General features: G+C 59.5%; 1 protein-coding gene across 1 annotated transcript; it reads left to right on the top strand.

The window, feature by feature from the left end:
* Positions 1 to 7,582: 7,582 nt before the first annotated feature.
* On the top strand, positions 7,583 to 19,748 carry LOC102571520 (carcinoembryonic antigen-related cell adhesion molecule 5). The gene is made up of 11 exons (XM_059718686.1): positions 7,583 to 7,669; positions 8,091 to 8,444; positions 12,564 to 12,839; positions 13,030 to 13,311; positions 13,629 to 13,709; positions 13,825 to 13,919; positions 14,056 to 14,091; positions 14,228 to 17,659; positions 18,808 to 19,006; positions 19,447 to 19,557; positions 19,686 to 19,748. The coding sequence occupies exons 1-8, from the start codon at positions 7,636 to 7,638 to the stop codon at positions 14,273 to 14,275; spliced, it is 1,206 nt and encodes a 401-aa protein (XP_059574669.1). The 5' UTR covers positions 7,583 to 7,635; the 3' UTR covers positions 14,276 to 17,659; positions 18,808 to 19,006; positions 19,447 to 19,557; positions 19,686 to 19,748.
* The last annotated feature ends 349 nt before the right edge of the window (positions 19,749 to 20,097 follow it).

Genomic DNA, 20,097 nt, shown 5'->3' with positions numbered 1-20,097 from the left:
GGGCGCGGAGCAGACAGTTGTGTGTGTGTCACACCATCAACCCCCACATGGGCCGCAGCGCCACTGCCTCCATCTCCATCGGCCTGGGGCCAGGGCAGGCGGGTGAGTGCCCCCGGGCAGCACTGGGGGGACCAGGCTCGGGAGAAGGAGGGGTGTCTGCCCTACTCTGATCTCTCCCCATGACACAGGTCTGAGTCTCTCAGCCGGAGCTGTGGCTAGGATCACGCTGGCGGCCGCAGCGCTGGGGGGGGCCCTGGCCTATGTCCTATGTGAGTAGCTGCCCTGATGTCTGGGCGCCCTCCCCGGCTGTGTGAGGGCAATGGGGTTGTTGGGGGAGCTCCAGGTCACCTGGGCCCCAGTCTCAGCCTCTCTCCTCTTCCCTTGTCTGATATTGTCGGAGGAAGACCCCACGGGACAGCAAGGAGCCCCCACAAGTGTATGAGAATGTGAACCCCCCGGCCTGGGTGGGGGCACTCCCCCGGGCAGCACTGGGGGGACCAGGCTCGCAACTGCCTGCAGGTGCTGCCAGCAGTGTCAGCAACACCTTTTTGCAGGGCATGCACTGCCACGCTCAGGCGATGCACGTACACCCATGTGCACCCCCTACACATCGCCAATGGTGAGGGCAAACCCAAGCATCCGGGCTCCCACCACCCTGCACTTTCACCCTACCACTAACCCCACTCCACACCACTCCCAGAGCTGGAGGGAGCCCAGACATCCAGGTGTCTAATCTCAACTTCCCTTGCTGCAACTTGAGCCCATTGCTCCTTCTGTCATCTGCTACCACTGAGAACAGTCCAGCTCCATCTTCTTTGCAATTGCCCTTCAGGGAGTTGAAGGCTGCTATTAAATCCCCCCTCTGTCTTCTCTTCTGCAGACTAAATAACCCCAGTTCCCTCGGCCTCTCCTCATAAGCCATGCCCCCAGTCCCCAAACCATTTTCATTGCCCTTGCTGGACTCTCTCCAATGTGTCCACATCCATTCTGCAGTGCGGGGCCCACAACTGGACACAGGACTCCAGATGTGGCCTCCCCAGTGCAGAACAGAGGGGAAGACTCACTTCCCTCAACCTACTGGCACCGCTCCTACCCATGCAGCCCAGGACGCCGTTAGCCTTCTTGACAACAAGGGCACACGGCTGGCTTATATTCAGTTTCTTGTCCCCTGTCCCCCCAGCTCCTTTCTGCAGAGCTGCTCCCCAGCCCATCACCCCCAGCCTGCACCGGTGCATGGGACTGTTCCACCCTGAATGCGGGACTTGTTGAACCTCATAAGATTTCTTGTTGGACCCTACCCTCCAGTGCACCTACTCCTCCCCGCTTCTTGCTGTCAGCTGCAAACTTGCTGAGGGCTCCTCCCATCACATCCTCCCCGGTCGTTGATGAAGACATTGAACAAAACCGGCCCCAGGACCGACCCCAAGCCGATGAAAACTGCCAAGGTCATGGCAGTGGCCTCAGTGAAAGATAAACCCCCTGACGCCCCCCAAATTGTTGAGAAAAGCCGGGAAAGGCCGGCCCAAGACTCTGCAAGCAAAAATGTGGAAAGACTTGTTAGCTGCCTGTTTCAATGACGTGCAAATCAATAGACTGCCCATCAATGTCTTGCAAGGGCTGAGGGCTAAACACTGTACCAAAAGGGCGAGACCAAAAGCAGAGCCTTTTGTACCACCAACAGTGTCACCGGAGAGATTCTCTGCCCTGAGACTTAAACTGTCAACATTTTCCCAGGCACATGCGGGGCCACCAGCTTTTACCCCGCCTGATCATATGGCCTAGGGAGTCCGGCCAGCCCAACCCCCAAAGAAAGGAGCCGCAATGGGGGTAGCAGCAGGCCGAGGACTGGTATCTAAAGTTAATACTGGCCCCTTAATTCAGATACCTGTACAGATTCAATTAAGTAAAAGTGAAAAGTCAATAGATACGCTATTAAACACGAGTACCCAGATTTGTATTTTAAATTCCACAGATTGAAGGGGGAGAAAGGAACCCCTTAACAAGTAATTAGAGTCGGAGGCACCAGACAACCAGGACATCTAGTACGAGAAACTTTCGCATTACCCAATGGCTCTAAGGTAACAGCGGCCGCAGTCATACTTAAAGGGGGACCAAGCTTACTGGGACTTAATGTACTGAGAGGACAGCGGTTTGCCCTTGAACAAGAGAATTGGCAGTTTGAGTGTGCAGTGCCTCACCGAGAACCAGAAGAAACAGCTGTAACAGCTGTAACTCGATGTAGCATGATCCCACTAACCCTGTCTCCCATGAAAGGAGTACACAGACCCCAGTATCGAACTCCCCCCGAGGCCACCCAGCCTATCCAGTGTATTATCAGTCAGCAGTTAGAAGACAGGACTATTATCCGAACCCACTCCTCACATAACAATCCAGTGTGGCCAGCATGCAAGCCAAATGGAGGGTGGCGGTTGACTTTTGACTTTCGAGCTTTGAATGCTAATACTGACCCCTTAACAGCTGCCATCCCATCACTACCAGCCTTGACAGAAAGCATCTGATGTTATGGACCCGTGTGGATGGGATCTGTTGATATCAAAGACATGTTTTTTCCTATTCCCATCCAGGAGAGCCACTGGCCAGTATTTGCTTTTGCGTGGATAGGGCAACAGTATACCTACACCGTGTTGCCCCAGGGGTGGATACACAGCCCCACCCTGGCTCATGGAGTTTTAGCTACAATAGATCATGAAGTTCAAGAAAAGTACCCTGACGTACGCGTGTGGCAGTACATAGATGACGTTATGGTAAGCAGTCAAGACAGAGAGGCTGCCATCAAGTGCAGCCTTTGAATCATTGAAACAAAAAGTGCTTACCTTTGGAGTCACACTGTCTGAACAAAAAATCCAAGAGGTCGGGCCCCAGTGTGAATTTCTAGGACCAGAATGGCAGAATGGGGGGCCCACAATACCAGCTGAGGAGCTGCGAAATATAGTAGAGACCTTGACTCCCACTAATGTGAAAGAACTGCAAGTCCAATTGGGAGCACTACATTTTTGGCGTATGCATGTTCCTGAGTTTAGCGTATTGGTTCGTCCCTTGTATAATCTATGTAAAAAGAGCACTAAATGGGAATGGGGTCCTGAGCATAAATATGCCCTACAAGCCCTTAAAGAAGCAGTAACTGTTCATGCCTCTCTAGCAGCACGATGTCCCGAAGGAGAGCTTTGGCTCCATATCGGTGTCTCGGAAGGAGGACCACACTGGAGCCTGTGGCAGAAAAGGTCCTCGGAAGCAGAAGGAAAACCCCTTGGATTCTGGAGCTGAGGCAGGAGAGGGGCAGAAGCAAGGTATACTCTCTGAGCCCAGATGTTGTGTGCAGCAACAGCAGCCCTGGAAGCCACAGAAGCACTGAGAGGGGAATTACCCACAGTTATCACTACTCCGATACCTATCCTTGGAATGGCTCTGTCAGATCGCCAGCTACCACCTGGGGGGAGAGCCCAAAACGCTGCGGTCCAAAGGTGGATTTATTACATTTTGAGCCAAGTCCAACGAGTAACCCCACAAGGACACCCTGCATTAGTTAAAAGAGTCAATAAAAGTACAATTAATGTTTATCCTGATCAAACAAGCTGCAGTGAACCTTCACCCATCAAAGAAGCACCTCCTTTCTCACCTGAAATGGAAACCTCAGCCGATGTTGAAGTCTGGTTTACAGATGGGTCTGCTCGAGGTCGTGCCTGGAGAGCAGCCGCCTTGAGGATTCGAGATGGCAAGCAAATAGTATCACACGGCCTTGGAAAAAGCGCGCAGTATGCCAAGCTCCAAGCAGTGCTCGGTGTGGCTGTGTGGGAGTTAATAGAGGGTCCGCGTCCTAGAAGGCCCATCTATATTCATTGTGACTCCTGGATGGTAGTAGAAGGATGTACTAAATGGCTACCCCTATGGAATAAGGAGGACTTTAAAAGACGAGGACAAGACATTTGGAGCCATGAAGAGTGGAAAGCCTTATGGGAGTTAGCCCAAGATAAACTTCCTCTACACATGCGACATGTGAGTGCAGCACATGGAAATAAGGCAGGAGAAGGCCCAGAGGCAAAGTGGAATAGGCGAGTTGATCAGCTAACAAGAGAGGAGAGTGCTGAAACCTTGTATGTTGAAGAAAAAGATAAAGTGGCTAATCCATCGTTACCCAACTCCTCCTCCCACGGTACACCTGGGGAACGAGCCGCAGAATGGCTACATCGACAACATGGACACGCCGGGCGTGACGGAACCGCCCGCCTGGCCGCATCTTGGGGCATTCATGTAACTAAGAAAAAGCACAAGAAATAGTCGACGCATGCATCACTTGCCGTGAAGTAAAAATGCGATTAAAACCCTGCCCGACTGTCCCGTTGTCATTACGTGAAGGAAAGGTAGCACAGCAGGTATAGCAATGTGATTTCATAGGCCCCCTCCCTCGGACTTCCCGAAAGCGACAGTATGCATTTGTGGCTGCGGAAGTTGTCACAGGAACGACATTTGCCCATGCCTCACAGAGAGCTACAGCCCAGGATGCTTGTGCAGCACTGGAAACTCTGCTAGCTGTGTATCCACCACCTACAGAACTACACAGCGATAATAGCCCTCACTTCTGCAATCATCTTGTGTATGACTGGACCACAAAATGTAGCATGTTATGGACGTATCACACCCCATACCATCCGCAGTCTAACAGATTGGTAGAGCAAGCCAAGGGCATCCTCAAATGCAATCTGCGGGTAGCCGCTGGCCCGGGTCTTAAAGACTGGGACTTGTACCTGAATCGAGCTATCAATTGGGCCAATAACCGACCCCATCCGGGACGTAGCCCCATGCAACAGGCCTTTGGACTGGGTGGTCCCCGGGAGCCGGCAGTAGAGCGACCTAGGGGTGGTGACCCGGGAAAGCTCCAGGCAGGAGATCGGGTAGTTGTGAAGCATCCTCAAAGAAATAAATGGGAGGGGACACTATTAGCAAAAGGTATGTATGATACATGGTGGGTATTTAAGTCAGATTTATCTCACGGGAGCCAAGCTCCTTGTTGTCTTGTTCCTACAGATTAGATCTGTCCACAAGTGCAGCCATAACCATTTCTAATTGAGCCTGCCACTGAAGACGAGTCCTGCTCTGTCACCGGTCTGAATCGACTGGCACCATGAAGTGGTGGACTGTTATGAATGTACTCTTTTTATGAACGCCTTATTGTGTCTCCTGGGTAGGGCGTGTCTACTATCCTTCTTATTACCCAGATATTAATGAACTTGCTCCTGAAGACCTCAAGGAGTGGTGTGACCCTGAAGAGCATCCCCCGGAAACGCGTTCAGATGGCCTTCACGTGGTCCAGCTGCAGTATCCATACTAAAAGAAACCTGCCACCCCGGAGCAGGTGAAGTCCTGGTCTCTGAGTAGAAGAAACAGGATAGTTGACTGGCGAGGTGGTAACTGTCAGTACACCTGTGGCACCAGTTATTATCTTGGGTTCATTCCCTACCTGAAGGCTGAAATGGCTAACTGTGGGAGGGGAGGGGATTGTTATAGCTCTGCTCGTTTAAAAATGTGTTGTTACATACTTCCTGAGGGGAACCCTGTTGAGCTCAACGCCCCTGAGTTTGTGTCCCCAATAGTGCGTTCTGCATCTGTTCAGCCTCTCGAGCCACTGCGCTTATGGGAGGATCTCCCCCTCCCATCCCTATGGCTGACAACACTCTCCAGGGATGGTGTGAGGCCCACAAGTAGGAGAGCGCATCACAGGTTGGAACAAAGTTATTACGTGGTTTGTGAATCATACCTACACAGAGGTGTGGTCGTATGGTACCCACTTTAATACAACCAGAAGGAGGCTGTATCAGCAAGTCTCCACCACTTATCCCCATCCTTTTATACCAGTGAAGTTCCTAAAGCAAATTAGTGCTATGATTCTGCCAGAGCAGTGCCGTTTCATTAACCCGATACAGCATCGTCCCCATGAACGACAGTGGGAGCTCTTTCACTCTCTGGGAAGTGAAGCATGGCTACAGGCTCCCAAAGAAGGAAGAGACAGCTCTGTGAAAAGGATTAGTTAGCTGTTGCCTGGATCAGTGGGCCCGTGGACCTCAAAGAGCCCAAGAACTGCATGCCAGGGTCCTTTCCCAGTACCCTTTTGGACAGTGTCGTTAGGGGACACCTGACTTCACTGAACTTTGTGTAAAGAGAAGCTTGCTCTTGCTGTGTACCAGGCATCAGAGGGGACTGTCGTTAAGTTGCCAACGCTAATTGCTTTTGTCTGTCACTGTTTGTCTTGTTACTATGTGTAGTTGTGTTTTTGTTAAGTCAATAAATCTTTCTTACCTTTCTACCCCCCACCACACTCTCACTCCCGAACCCTCCACAGGTGGCTGGGACAGTGGCGGGCGAGATAGAGGGTGCCTCTAGGGCAAGACTGGCATGATTAAGGAGGCTAGGGGTAACACGGCCACCCCTAGGGCCCCCACCCTGCTACAGATGCGCTCCAACTGGAACAGGACAGAAGGCAGAAGCAAGTGGTGCTGAGCCTGGACCTGGAAAAGGCCAACGACAGAGTGTCACACTGACTTCTCTTCGAGATGCTGAAATGAATGGGCATCCCCTCAACCTTCACCAGCTGGATAAGGACCCAAGCAGCAAGGTGCTGGTCAACGGGTTCCTGAGCGCGTGGATCGCGATAGAGTCAGGGGTCCGGCAGGGCTGCCCACTCTCCCCGATTCTTTTCGTTGGCACCATTGACCCCTTGGCCCAGTGCATCAGGCAAGACCCTGGGATGCACCGAGTCCAGATCCCCAAAGGAAGCAAGGAAAAGCTCAAGGTCCTGGTCTACATGGACGACCTGGACATCCTGTGCCAGAATAAGTGTGCAGTAGAGAGAGCCCTGTGGCGCACATGGTTTTATGAAGTGGCAGCAGGCGCCAAGCTCAACATGAGCAAAACCCCTGCCTGGACGTGGCCAAGCTCGGGGACCTGGAGTCCCTGGGGGTCTCAGTCCCCTGCAGGGGGGTCAAGATCCTCAGGGTCCGTTTTGAACCTGAGCTAAGCAGAGGCAGAGCGTGGGAGAAGGAGGCCAAGGTGAAGCGGAGGATGGGTTGGTGGCATGCGTGCCACCTCCCCATGGCGGGGGGTTTGCATGATGCTCATGAAGGCGGTGATGCTACCAGTGCTTCTGTATACCGCACTGGTCTCCCCGCACCTCCCAGGTGTATCACCCACACAGTCCAGAGACCATGTGCATTTCTTCTGGGGATCCAGTATGGAGAAGGTGGCAAGGAAGATCCTATGCAAGAAGAAACGAACTGGGGGCAGGGGGATGCCAGACATCCACCTCTTCCTGCGGGCAAGGTACATGAGCCAGATCTGCTACAACCGCCCGTGCTGCAAGGCCCAGTGGAGCCGGTGTATGTCCCCCCCAACTGGGGAACCCCTGGTGCTGTGAGCTTCCTCGGGCAGTGCCCTGGCACCGCCTGCGCCCCCGGAGTCTTTGCGTTGGGCGCGGGGGACACGGGCTGCAGCAGGTCAGCCCCCAGCCCGCCCCCGGCCCGTGCCCTGCGGGGGCGGGGCTGCCGCGGGCGGGGCCGGGAGGAGCCCCCCCCCGTCCAGCAGCCTCCGCCCGCGGGCGGCGGGCCGGGCCCGGGCAGACGGGCCATGGCGGGGCCGAGCCGGCGGCTGCTGCTGGCAGGTGAGCGGGGGTCCCGCCCGCCCCGGGCCGCCTCCGCCGCTGCCGGGGCATTTCCCACCGCGCAGCTGCCCCGGCCTGGCGCCCTCGCACACGCGGACACGCGCACATCCGTGTGCCCGGGCACTGCTATGCGCCGTGTCCTGACACCGTGCATAAGTGCCCGCGCCTCCGGCACTGCGGCCCCCCGGCCACGGCCACGGGCACCCCGCCGCGCGGGCCGTGCTCCCGGGGCCCGCACGCGTCCCGCGGGGACACACGGCCGGGGCAGGGCAGCGCGGGCCGCCGTCTCCCGGCCCGGCCCGGCCCGGCCCCCCCGGCACAGGGCGCGGACCCTGCTGGCGGCGCCGAGCTCCCGGCGCCAAAGCCGGCCCGGCCCCACCCGACCCGACCCGACCCGACCCGACCTCTGCTCTCCCCGCAGCCGCTGTCCTGGGCTCCTGCCTGCAGCCGGCGCCGGCCCAGAGCCACATCGCCCTCACCCCTGACCCGCCGCCAGCCCCGCAGGTCGGGGGCGCCGTGACCTTGGCCCTGCAGCCACCGCAGAGCCTTGCGGTCTGCACCTGGTACCGCGCGGCTCAGAGCGTATCATCCGCCGAGATCTTCACCTACGTCCAGGACAAGGGCCAGAGAAACGGCCCCAGCTACACGGGGCGCGAGACGGGGCGGCCCGACTGCTCCCTGCACATCACGGGGTTAATGCTGACCGACTCCAGCCCCTATTTTCTGTGGATGCCCACGACAGGCTCCAAGATCACGGTGACCTTGACAGTGTATGGTGAGTGTCCCCCTGACCCCACGGCAGGGCTCTGGGCTCGGGAGGGGTCAGTCCTGGCGTCAGCCTGGCTGGGGGACCGGGAGGGATGGGCGCTGGCACCTGCCGTCCAGGTCACAGGTGACCTGAGTGGGCTGGGGCTCAGCCCAGACACGTCCCAGGCACCTTGGAGGGGGAAGTGCCCTGGTGTTGCCTCTGTGCCCAGAGCCGCTGCCCCCTGGCATGTGGCCACCCTGGCACCAGCCTCACGCCAGTGGTGAGTCCAGGCCAAGCCGGGTTGCGCGGCCCCATTGCACGTGTAGAGCCAGGGGCAGGATGGTGGCACGGGGGTGCCTCCTGGCACCTCGAGCGTGGGGCACCGGTTCTCGGGGGTACATCGGGAGGGTGCCCATCTGCCCCATCCCCAGGTGCTTTACATGTCGTTTGCCCAAAGCCTCTGCCCCCCTGACCTCCGCTGGCCCCACAAGACTGTCCTCAACAGAGCAACTGGTGACACCCGGTCTCACCACAGACCTGCCACAGACCCATCTGCCCATGTGGCACCGGCCTCATCCCCGTGTCCCAAGGCCGAGCGGGTCCCAAGGCTGAGGGGAATGGGCTCCCTGTGACAGGGGTCATGGGCCTGGACGGGGCAGACTGGGGCTCAGCTGTGGGGCTCTCCCAGGCCCAGGGCTGCCTCTCCCTTCCTGCTCCCTGTGCCAAGGGGTTTCTCAGCCTCTCCCAGAGACACCGGGTGTAGGGGACGGGGCTGTGCCAATGAGCACCAACCCACAACGCCTTGTCCCTGCAATAGGGCTCAACCCGAGTCTGCTGCGCTGGGGGCAGGAAAGGATATCCCCCCGTTTAGACTGGTCCATACTATGAAGGTTTTGCCTTCCCTGCAGAGGGGATGGGGAAGACCCTGGGTCTGCGCCAGCCCCTGGCAGGGCCGTGGTGGGGAAGGAGGGGTGAGATCCAGACGACAGCCAGCCAGGAACTGCCCTTTCGGCCGTGCTGCAGTTTCCTCTCCAGGAAGCTGAAGCTGGGGGCAGGGAGTGGGCCCAGCCCTGCCGGCTCCTCTGCTGATTTTCTGAGCCCGTTTCCTGGAGCGCGTCCTCGGCCTCACACCCAGCGCCTGCCCGGGCACAGCCGGGCCCTGCCCACTGCTGGTGCCCCGCAATGCCAGTATGACGCCTGCTCAGAGCGACCCAGGCTCTGACCTCCTCCACGGGGGTCACAAAGGTCCCCCTCAAATTGCACGTAGGCAAATTGCCCCGAAACACCCAGGCTCCCACAATGCGTTGGGGTGGGCCCCGGTTTGGAGCATGGGGACCAGGGACCATGGTAACGTGGCCTTTGCCCTGTGGGCACAGGGATGCTGTCGCAGCCCAAGGTGACGCTCCCCAACCCCATGGTGGTGGAGAACAGGACCCTCAAGCTCACATGCGAGGCTCCCCCCAGCACTCAGATGCTGCTGTGGGACCACGATGGCTTTGTGGTGGTTCCCGGTGGCCACGTGGGGCTGTCCCCAGGGAACCGGACTCTGACGGTGCAGGGGGTCTGCCAGGACGATGCTGGTAATTACACGTGTGAGGTCAGAAACCCTGTTAGCCACAACCGCAGCCGCCCTGTCACCGTTACGGTCACCTGTGAGTATCACAGGGCCCCCAAGATGCAGCTGGCTCTGGGGTGGGCATCAGGGTGGGTGTCACAGGCCTCAGATGCGGCTGGATCAAGGTGGCCATCGGGGCTGGGTGTAAGGTCCTGGGATGCGGCTGGTTCTGAACCCGGTTCTGCCCCTCTGACCCCACGCGTCTCCCCGCAGACGGGCCGGATGCCGCCACTGTTGCCCCGCCAGGGCCCCTGGACCGGGCTGTGGGCTCTGCACTGGGGCTGACGTGTGAGGCCGGCTCTGTGCCAGCCCCGCGGTATGGGTGGTTTCATAACGACACTGCGCTGTCTGGTGCGGGGGAGACATTGAACTTGACCGAGCTGGGCTGGGGCCAGCAGGGCACGTACCGCTGCGTGGTGCACAACCCCGTCACCGGGCTCACGGCCGCCAGTCGCCCCCTGGACCTGCGGCTCTGGGGTGAGCTGTGCCCAGGTCCCGGGACCCTCCGGTCACTGCTGCTGGGGCCAGGGGTCCACTGGAGCCCCCTGTCGGCCCCAAGGCCTCTCGCGCTCAGGGGAACCTCTTGACAGCATCCCCCGGCGCCATCAATGCTCCATCCACGTTCCCTGCTCCCGATGCCCACGGGACCCAGGTGTACGGGCGGGAGAGGGGCCATGGCAGGAGCTGCTGCTGGCAGGTGAGTGGAGAGCGGGTCCAGGTACAGCTCGGCGGGGTGATGTGGGCAGCAACTGGACCACCTGTGGGGGGAGTGAGGGATGACACTGCCAATGGCCGCCCCAGAGCCAGCTTTATCCTGGGGTGTTATACCAGCCCCGACACCCACCCCAGAGCCAGCCACGCTGTATTTTACTCCAAGGGCCAGGGGAAGTCGATACTCACAGATCACGGTCACAATGACCCCCTCGCTCCATGCTGTGCTGCCAGGGTTTCTGACCTCACAACTGTAATTACCAGCATCGTTCTGGCCAACCTCCTGCATAGTCAGGGTCCGGTTCCCTGGGGACAGCCCCATGCGGCTGCCGGGCACCAGGACAGTGCCATCATGATCCCACAGCAGCGTCTGGGTGCAGAGGAGCCACACTGCACGTGAGCTCAAGGGTCCCATTCTCCACTACTGTGGGGTTGTGGGGGCATCACCTTGGCCTGCAACAGCATCTCTGTGGGGGACAGAGGCTGCATTACCAGTGCCCCAGCTGCCCGTGCCCAGGGGCCGAGACCCCGACAGGTCCTGAGGAAGGTGGGAGCTTGCGGTTGGCAGGATCAGGGCCGCCCGGGCGCTGAGAACCACCCCAGCTCCAGCCATCCCTGCAGCCTCTGTCCGCACCCTTGACTCTGTCATGGCCCCAGCAGCACGGGATGTGGGGAAGGCAGGCGGGTGGAACCGGGCAAGGGGAAACGGCGCCATTTCCCCACGGCCAGGCCCTGTGCCAATGCTGGGGGCAAGGAGCAGGATCTAGTCCAGGGGGCACTACCACCAGGCAGTGCCCGGCCATGGTCGGGCAGGCGCTGGGTGCGAGTCCAAGAACGCGCTCCAGGAAACTGGCTCAGTAAATCAGCAGGCGGGGCTGGGCTGCGCTCCCCCCTCCAGGCTTCCCAGAGAGGAAGCTGCGGCCCCGACACTGAGGCCATGTCTGGGAACAGGACCCAGCCCCTGCTGCACCGGCACTGCGGTGCCCGCGGGACGCACCGACCAAGCACCAAGGTCCCAGCTGCGTAGTCCTCTGCCACCTGGCTTCCAGGGAGGAGCTGGCACTGGGGCGGGGAGTGGGGGCTGGCAGGGACCTGCTCAGCGTCAGGCAGGTCTAGTCCTGGACAAAGTCCATGATTTATTTTACGGACTTGCTTAAGCATGCAAGAGAGGGGCTTACAAAGACTACATGCATCACAGGCAACAACTAGTTTTTAAGTACATAATACACATGGTGGGCTGGAGTAAAAGAAGCAATAGTTGGGATAGAGATTAGGAAAAGGCACTCAGCCCTACTCCTATTGAAACCAGTGGAAAAATACCCCTTGACTTCAGAGATAGGAAGATTGGAGCCAACACAGTCCTGGACAAACCCGTCATCCAGCCTCTTCTTCTTCTGCCGGGGTCGGGGGTCCCGTAGACCCCCCTGTCGGCCCCAAGGCCTCTCGCGCTCAGGGGAACCTCTTGACAGCATCCCCCGGCGCCATCGATGCTCCATCCACGTTCCCTGCCCTAACACCCACGGGGAGACTCGGATGGGGGGAAGGGCACCGTTTCCCCAGCGTCGTCCTGTCCAACCTGTCTGCCTTCCCCACACCCGCCAGCACGCCCAGGCTCAACCGCGTACCCCTGCGGCTGGGACCACGATGGTGCTGGGGGCGGGCAGGGCCTGCAGGTGTGGCTGGGGAAGTCCTCACAGCACCCAGGGGGCCCTGATCCTGGATGTGGACCGGGTCGCAGGATCCCACCTTCCCCAGTACCTGTCGGGGCACGTGAGCAGGGGCAGATGGGAGCCCAGTAACGCCACCTCTGTCCCTCACAGAGATGCTGTCGCAGCCCAAGGTGATATCCTCCAACTTCACGGTGGTGGAGAACAGGACCCTGAATCTCACGTGCGAAGCCCCCCCCAGCACCGAGACGCTGCTGTGGGACCGCGATGGCTCTGTCCTTGTGCCCGGCAGCCGTGTGGAGCTGTCCCCAGGTAACCGGACCCTGACGGTGCTGGGGGTCGGCCGGGACGACGCTGGTAATTACACTTGTGAGGTCAGGAACCCCATCAACACAGTGCGGAGCGAGGGGGTCATTGTGACCGTGATCTGTGAGTATTGGCTGCCCCCTGCCCTCGGGCTCAGACACAGCGCGGCTGGCTCTGGGGTGGGTGTCGTGGCTGGTATCACACCCTGAGATGCGGCTGGCTCTGGGGTGGGTGTCGGGGCTAGTATCACACTCTGGGATGCGGCTGGCTCTGGGGTGGCCATGGGCAGTGTCATCCCTCACTTTCCCCACAGATGGTCCGGTCACTGCCCACATCTCCCCGCCCGGGCCCCTGCACCCGCTGCTTGGTGACAACGTGACCCTGACGTGTGCGGCCGACTCGTTCCCAGCCCCGCAGTTCCACTGGTCCCACAATGGGTCTGATCTGGTCCCAGCCCTGACCAGTGCTGTCCTGAGCTTGGCGCTGAGGGGCGCGGAGCAGACGGGTGTGTTCGAGTGCCACGCCACCAACCCCCACACAGGCCGCAGAGCCACCACCTCTGTCTCCGTCGCCCTGGGGCCAGGGCAGCAGGCAGGTGAGTCTAGGGCCACCCCCTGCCCATGCTGCCTGGGGTCAGGCTGCTGCCTGCCACGGTCCCAGCACTGAGCATGGCAGAGGGCTACGACTGTGTGCTCTGGACACCTGGCCAGGACCCCCAAGGCCAGGACCCCGTGTCTGCAAGCCCCTGGGCTCTCTCCCATTGGGCAGGGCAGGGTGGTTGGGCACATGCTGCCGTCTCCATTGCCCTGGGGCAGGGTGAGGCGGGTTTGTGCCCCCGGGCAGCACTGGGGGGACCGGGCTGGGGGCAAGGAGGGGGTCTCTGCCCCACTCTGATCTCTCCCCACGATGCAGATCCCAGTCTCTCAGCCGGAGCTGTAGCTGGGATCACGCTGGCAGCCGCAGCGCTGGGGGGGGCCCTGGCCTATGTCCTATGTGAGTAGCTGCCCTGATGCCTGGGCTCCCTCCCCGGCTGTGTGAGGGGAATGGGGGCTGTCGGGGGGTCCAGGACACCTGGGTCCCTGGTCTCAGCCTCTCTCCTCTCCCCTAGTCCGACACTGTCGGAGGAAGAAGACACCACAAGGCAGCACGGATCCCCCCCCGGTGTATGAGAATGTGAACCCCCCGGCCTGCGTGGGGGCAGCGGTGAGTAACAGGGGCTTGATCCCCCTGACCTCGGTGCCCCTCACTCCCAACCTGCAGCCCCTGCCTTTCCCTCTCCATGCTATGGTCCCCTGGGGTCTCTGGTGCTAACGACTCTCTTGCCTCCGTCTCTGCCCAGGCCCAGCCCGGGAGCTCCCCCGACCCCACCTACCAGGTAAGGGGTCAGCGCTCCCCACTGGGCTGCTGAGCACCACGCAGCTCATCACAGCCCAGTGCCAGGGGGCTGGGAGCGTCCCCCCACTCCCCCCATCTCCTCCCCGTGTCTCTGACCTGCCCCTGTCTCCTCCCAGACGCTGCAGCCCGGCACCAGGGACCTGTACCAGGAGCTGAGGACCTGAGCAATGCCCCCCCAGCCCAGTGCATGCTGGAAGCCCCAGTGCACTTGCCACCCCCAATGTGGACATATACAGAAAACCCTTGTATATATGCAGGTTCGGCATTCACAGTTTCAAATATTCACGAATGCTGAACCCACATTGTAAATACACTTTATACACTTATAAGTGCACTGGGGCTGATATGTGACATCCTCGGGAGCTCTGCAGTTGCTGCTGCCATGCTCCTGCTGCCCCCCCAGAGCCGCTGGGACACTGCGTTCTTCAACGCGGTCCTTATTTGTGGATTGCACCTTTCACGGGGATACAAGAATATATCCCCCGCGAATGGCAAGGATCGCCTGCAAAGCCCGGCTGGTTTGCTGCTTCCCCAGGCCAAATCCTCTGTTTGGGCCTTCCTGGGTGAAAGCTCAAAACCTCCCTCCCGTGACTTTGGTCACCACAGAAACGGGGCATCAAGATCCAGACGACATCTCTGCCCTCTTCATTGTCACCTATGGGGGGTTGAGGCCATGAATGCCGCATGACCCCAGAGACCGGGGGTGCCTGGCAATCTCCCACAGGCAGTGGCAGCGCTGTTGGTGGCAGGAGCATGGTGGTGGTAAGCGGGGAGCTCCCGCAGGCAGCCACGGCGCTGTCAGCAGCAGGGTGGGGAGTGGCGAGCACCGACCAGCGGTCGGCGACCACCTGCAGACGCCACCGGCAGCATCAGTGGTGGCCAGCAGTGACCACGGACCACCCGCAGACACCGCTGGCAGCAAGGGGTGGGAGTGGCAAGCAGCAACTGCCCGCAGGTGCCATCGGCAGTGTCCGCAGCACCTTTTTGCAGGCAATGCACTGCCACACTAATGGGGTGTTCGTGGACGTGGGTGCACCCCCTACACATCGCCAGTGGCTGAGGGCATGGGACCTAGGCGTCCGGGCTCCCAGCACCCCGTGCTCTCACCCTACCACAAACCCCACTCCACTCCCAGAGCTGGAGGCAGCCCAGGTGTCTAGGTTCCTCACCATGAGCCCTTCCATAGCCCTCCTCTCCTGGACCAGGGAGAGAACAGGCTTCCTAGCTGCCCGACCGGGAATGAACGCAGGAGTCAGGGATCCCAGTGCCCCTGCTCAGCACACCCCCACCCCAAGCACCCACACTCCCCACTCCTATCACAGCCAGAGGGAACCCAGGCATCCAGGCTCCCTGCCCTAAACCACTCAACCCCCAACTCCTGTCCCAGCCCTGAGAGGGAACCCGGGTGTCTGGGCTCCCAACACCCCTGCTCTCATGCCCCCAGACCCCACTCCCCTCCCAGAGCTGATGACAATCCAGGCGTCCAGGTTCATGGGCAGGGGAGCAGCAGGAATCATAGACACAGAGGGCTGGGAGGGACCTCAGGAGGTCCCCTCCAGTCCAACCCCCTGCTTCAAGCTACATCATCCCAGACAAGGCTTTGTCTACCCAGGGCTTAAACACCTCCAAGGTGTCCAAAATTCGTCCTAATGTCCACACTAAGCCTCTTTTGCTGCAACTTGAGCCCCTTGCACCTTCTGTCACCTGCCACCACTGAGAACAGTCCCGCTCCATCATCTTTGCAACTGCTGTTCAGGGAGTTGAAGGCTGCTCTTCAGTCCCCCCTCAGTCATCTCTTCTGCCGACTAAATAAGCCCAGTTCCCTCAGCCTCTCCTCACAAGTCACATCCCCCAGCCCACAAACCATTTTCATTGCCTTTTGCTGGACTCTCTCCAATGTGTCCACATCCATTCTGCAGTGCAGGGCCCACAACTGAACACAGGACTCCAGATGTGGCCTCCCCAGTGCAGAACAGACGGGAAGAATCACTGCCCTCAACCTACTGGCACCGCTCCTACCCATGCAGCCCAGGACGCCGTTAGCCTTCTTGGCAGCAAGGGTGCACTGCTGGTTAACATTCAGTTTCTTGTCCCTCGTCACCCCCAGGTCTTTCTCTGCAGAGCTGCTCCCCAACGAGTCAGCCACCAGCCGGTCAGCCACCAGCCCTCCAGCATATCTACTCCTCCCCACTTCTTGATGTCATCTGCAAACTTGCTGAGGGCTCCTCCCATCCCATCTTCCCCAGTCATTGATGAAGACGTTGAACAAAACATCCAGCATTGACTACTACCCTCTGAACCCGACACTCCAGCCAGTTTTCTCTGCCCCTTACAGTCCATTCATCCAGCCCGGACTTCCTTAGCTTGCCTATGGGAATGCTGTGAAGACCGTATCAGAAGCCTTGCTAAAATCAAGACTCACCATATCCACTTGTCTTCCCGCATGCACAGAGCCAGGGAGGCAGCAAACCAGCCAGGCTTTACTTGGCTGCAGCAGGGAGCTCAAGTGCACTGGGGCTCCCAGCATGCACTGGGCCAAGGTGGGGGTGCATTTCTCTGGTCTGCAGGTCCCAGTACAGGTCCCGGACTCTGGGCTGCAGTGTCTGGAGGGAGACGAGGGCAGGTCAGAGACACCCAGAGGAGATGAGCAGGGGATAGTCCCGCTGCTGTGAGCCCGCCTGCTCCAACACCCCCGCAGCCCCCCCTGCCCTCACACCGCTGGGGGGGGAACCCAGGCGTCCGGGCAGCGACTCACAGAGAGAGTAGGCCAGGGTCCCCCCCAGCACCGCGGCACCCAGCACGCTCCCAGCCACGGCTCCAGACAGCGCCGAGTGGGCACACCCCTGAGACAGAGCCATTGTGGGACCAGTGGATCAACGGGGCTGGGACCAAGTGGACCTTGCAAATCAGGGTCATGCTGTGGCTGAGGGGCAGGAACAGGGGCCCCAGCAGGGTAATGTGGGTGTTATCCAGACCGTCTGTGGGGACAGCGAGGGCTGACACTGCCCACAGCCACCCCAGAGCCAGCTGCATCACACAGGTCCCGTTACACCTAGCCCCAATGCCCACCCCACCGCCAGCTGCATCTCAGGGCTCTGATACAAGCCCGGACACCCAGCCCTAGAGCCAGCCACATCCCAGGGTGTGATACCAGCCCTGACGCCCACCCCAGAGCCAGCCATGCTGTGTCTGACCACGAGGGCCAGAGATGGCCGATACTCACAGATCACGTTCACACTGACCCCGTGTCGCAGAGCATTGAGGTGTCCTGCTCCTAAAGAAGGGAAAACTGCCAGGGAAAGAGCCCTAGCAGTGAATATGGAGCCCAGCTGTTGGTTGCCAGGGCAACTGGAGGGAGCAAGAGGTCACACCTGGCAGCGGTCAGCTGATTGAAAGGGGCAGGGCCTGGCTCCTTTATAAACCTAGGAGCTGAGGCCAGAGGCAGTTTTCTGCCAGCAGCCCAGGAGGAAGGGGCTCTCTACCATGGGAGAAAGGAGAAGCACAATGTAGGAGCAGCTTCTAACACTGCTACGAGATGGAGAACCCAGGTAGGCTGGACTGCTGTTATGGCCGGGTGGCTTCCATTTAAGTTATATCCGAAGGGCTTGCATTTGTGTTGTTGTTTATCACCGGTGGTTGGGGTGAGGCTATCAGGGATGGAGGAGGCCTCATAGGGGACCCACAGCAGAGTGGGGACCCCAGCGCCAGTGAGGGCACAGCATTTGGGGTGCACAGACCCCAGCCCCAGAGAGGGGCAGCTGAGGAGCCCCAGGGCGGGTGCGGTGAGCCCCGGAGAGGGGTCGGCATGTGCAGGCGTGGTGAGCCCAGAGAGGGGGCAGCATTACTGAGGAGCCCCAGTGCAGGCGCAGTGAGCCCCAGAGGAGGGCGGCATTACTGAGAAGGCCCTGGAGAGAGGGCACGGAGAGAGACAGGGTTGCGGAGAGCCCGAGTGCCAGAGAGGGTGTGGAGACAGAGAGAGAGGCAGAACAACGTCCGTTACACCTGCGAGGCTTGGGGCGTGGTACAGGGTGGTAGGAGCCACGTGTAGCCCATGAGGGTGGGGTGTACGGAACACCCGAGACAGGAGAACCGTGGCCAAGAAGACAGAAGGCAGCCTCCCTATCGACATATATAAAATCAAAGTCGTGGCAGGGGAGAATCGGAGGGTGTGAGCCGGCAGCTTGGCACGGTAAAGGAGGCGGCAGGGGAGAGCACGGCGACCCTGACCACACTCCTGTTACACCCCGTCACTCTGTGCAGCGCTGACAGGGTTCCTGACCTCACCAGTGTAATCACCAGCATCATCCCTGGGGAGCCTGTGCACCGGCAGGGTCCGGTTCCCCAGGGACAGCCCCGTGCAGCTGCCGGGCACCGGGATGGAGCCGTTGCAGTCCCACAGCAGCGTCTAGGGCGTGGGGGCCCTCGCACATCAGGTTGAGGATCCCGTTCTTCACCACCTGCTGGAAGAGCCCTCAGGAGCGGGGACATCACCGCAGCCTTGCCCTCGTCCCTGCCGTGCCCAGGATCTCTCAGGGACCCTGTGTGGAAGAGCAGCGGGCTCTTTGGGACATGTCCAGAGCTCCTTGCGTGGGACGGGAAGCAGGGAGAGGGTGGAGGCAAAGAGTCGGCGTTCACCGTAGACATGCAGCTCCATGCCCACAAGCAGGATGATTTCAACACGAAACTGTATCTGCAGCTTGGAGGTCCCAGCGCTGGCCAACGTTAACGTGGTGATGGGAGGAACGGGGGAGACAAAAGTCCTCACATACATGGATGACCTGAACATCATACGCAGGGCAAAGGGTCAATGGAAGGAGCACTACAACACACCCAAGTATACAGAGCAGCAGCAGGAGCCAAGCTCAAAGTGAGCAAAAGCACCTGCCTAGTCCTGGGTAAGCTCGAGGACTCATTGCCCCTGGGGTAACCGTCCCCCGGGAACGGGTAAGGATGCTCAGGGTGGAGTTTGGCCCAAAGATGATGGGGCAGAGGGCATGGGAGAAGACGGAGGCCAAGGCCAGACAGAGCCTGGGGCTACGACAATCGCGCTGCCTGGCAGTGGGGGTGGGCGGTGCTGATGAAGGCGGTGCTCCTCCGATGCTGCTACACATCGCTCTCGTGTGTCGTTCGCAGGATGCAGAGAGCTGTGTGTGTTTTCTTTTGGGTCTCCATATGGGAGAAAGAGGCAAGGGCCAAGCTGTGCAAAGCCAAACGGTCCAGAGGCAGAGGGGTGCCAGACATCCTCCTCTTCCTCTGGGCCACGTACATGAGCCAGGTTTGCAAACTGGGAACAGCGGGGGATCTAAAACAGCCGGCTTTGTTATGGATTTTGCAGGGCAGTTGCTGAGACAGTGGCAAGTGCACACAACGACCTACAGGAGCCCGTAGACCAGGGGTCGGCAACGTCTTTTGGCCGGAGTGCAGAAAAAACCCCAATGTCTATCTGGTAAGGTGCCGGAGCACACAAAAATGAAACTGGGGCAGGGGGTACATGGCAGGATGCACCGCATATCTAACACAATTAATAATGATATATGTCGTTTTTTTTCTTCTTCTTTTTTTTTTTTTTAACAGTAAATACAAGGCTTTCTAAACATTCAAAAGCAAATGACAATAAATAAAACGTCATGCACTGGCTTCGTACGTGTGAATTTTGTTTTCTTGTTAAGCATGTTGTGATGAGAGGGGGACACGAGGGAGAGAGGAGCAGGGAGCAGCTGGCACGGGGGTCGGCGTGGGCAAGCTGGCTCGGCCAGGCCCCGGGAAGGCTGCAGCCAGAGGAGAGCGGGGTCAGGCGGGGAGCGGGGGCTGCTCCACGGCTCCGCCACTTGGGCCATAGCGGGCCCCAGCAGCACTGAGGTGGGCCAAGCCGGGCCACGCAGCTCTGTGGGGATGGAGCGCAGCCCCTGCCTACAAAAGGATGCAGCCTGGCTGGGGGGACTTCCCTCTCCAGGATTGCCCCCCAGACTCAGCACTTTCCCAACCG

The sequence above is a fragment of the Alligator mississippiensis genome, chromosome 15 (genome assembly GCF_030867095.1).
Source record: "Alligator mississippiensis isolate rAllMis1 chromosome 15, rAllMis1, whole genome shotgun sequence".
NCBI lineage: Eukaryota > Metazoa > Chordata > Crocodylia > Alligatoridae > Alligator > Alligator mississippiensis.
This window is presented reverse-complemented; position numbering and strand designations above follow the sequence as displayed.

Excerpts from the sequence above, each read along its gene's own strand:
- LOC102571520 (XM_059718686.1), top strand. The coding sequence starts at position 7,636 with ATGGCGGGGCCGAGCCGGCGGCTGCTGCTGGCAG. Across the intron at positions 12,840-13,029 it reads GGTCATTGTGACCGTGATCT|ATGGTCCGGTCACTGCCCAC; the intron begins GTGAGTATTGGC and ends CTTTCCCCACAG. Across the intron at positions 14,092-14,227 it reads CCCCCGACCCCACCTACCAG|ACGCTGCAGCCCGGCACCAG; the intron begins GTAAGGGGTCAG and ends GTCTCCTCCCAG.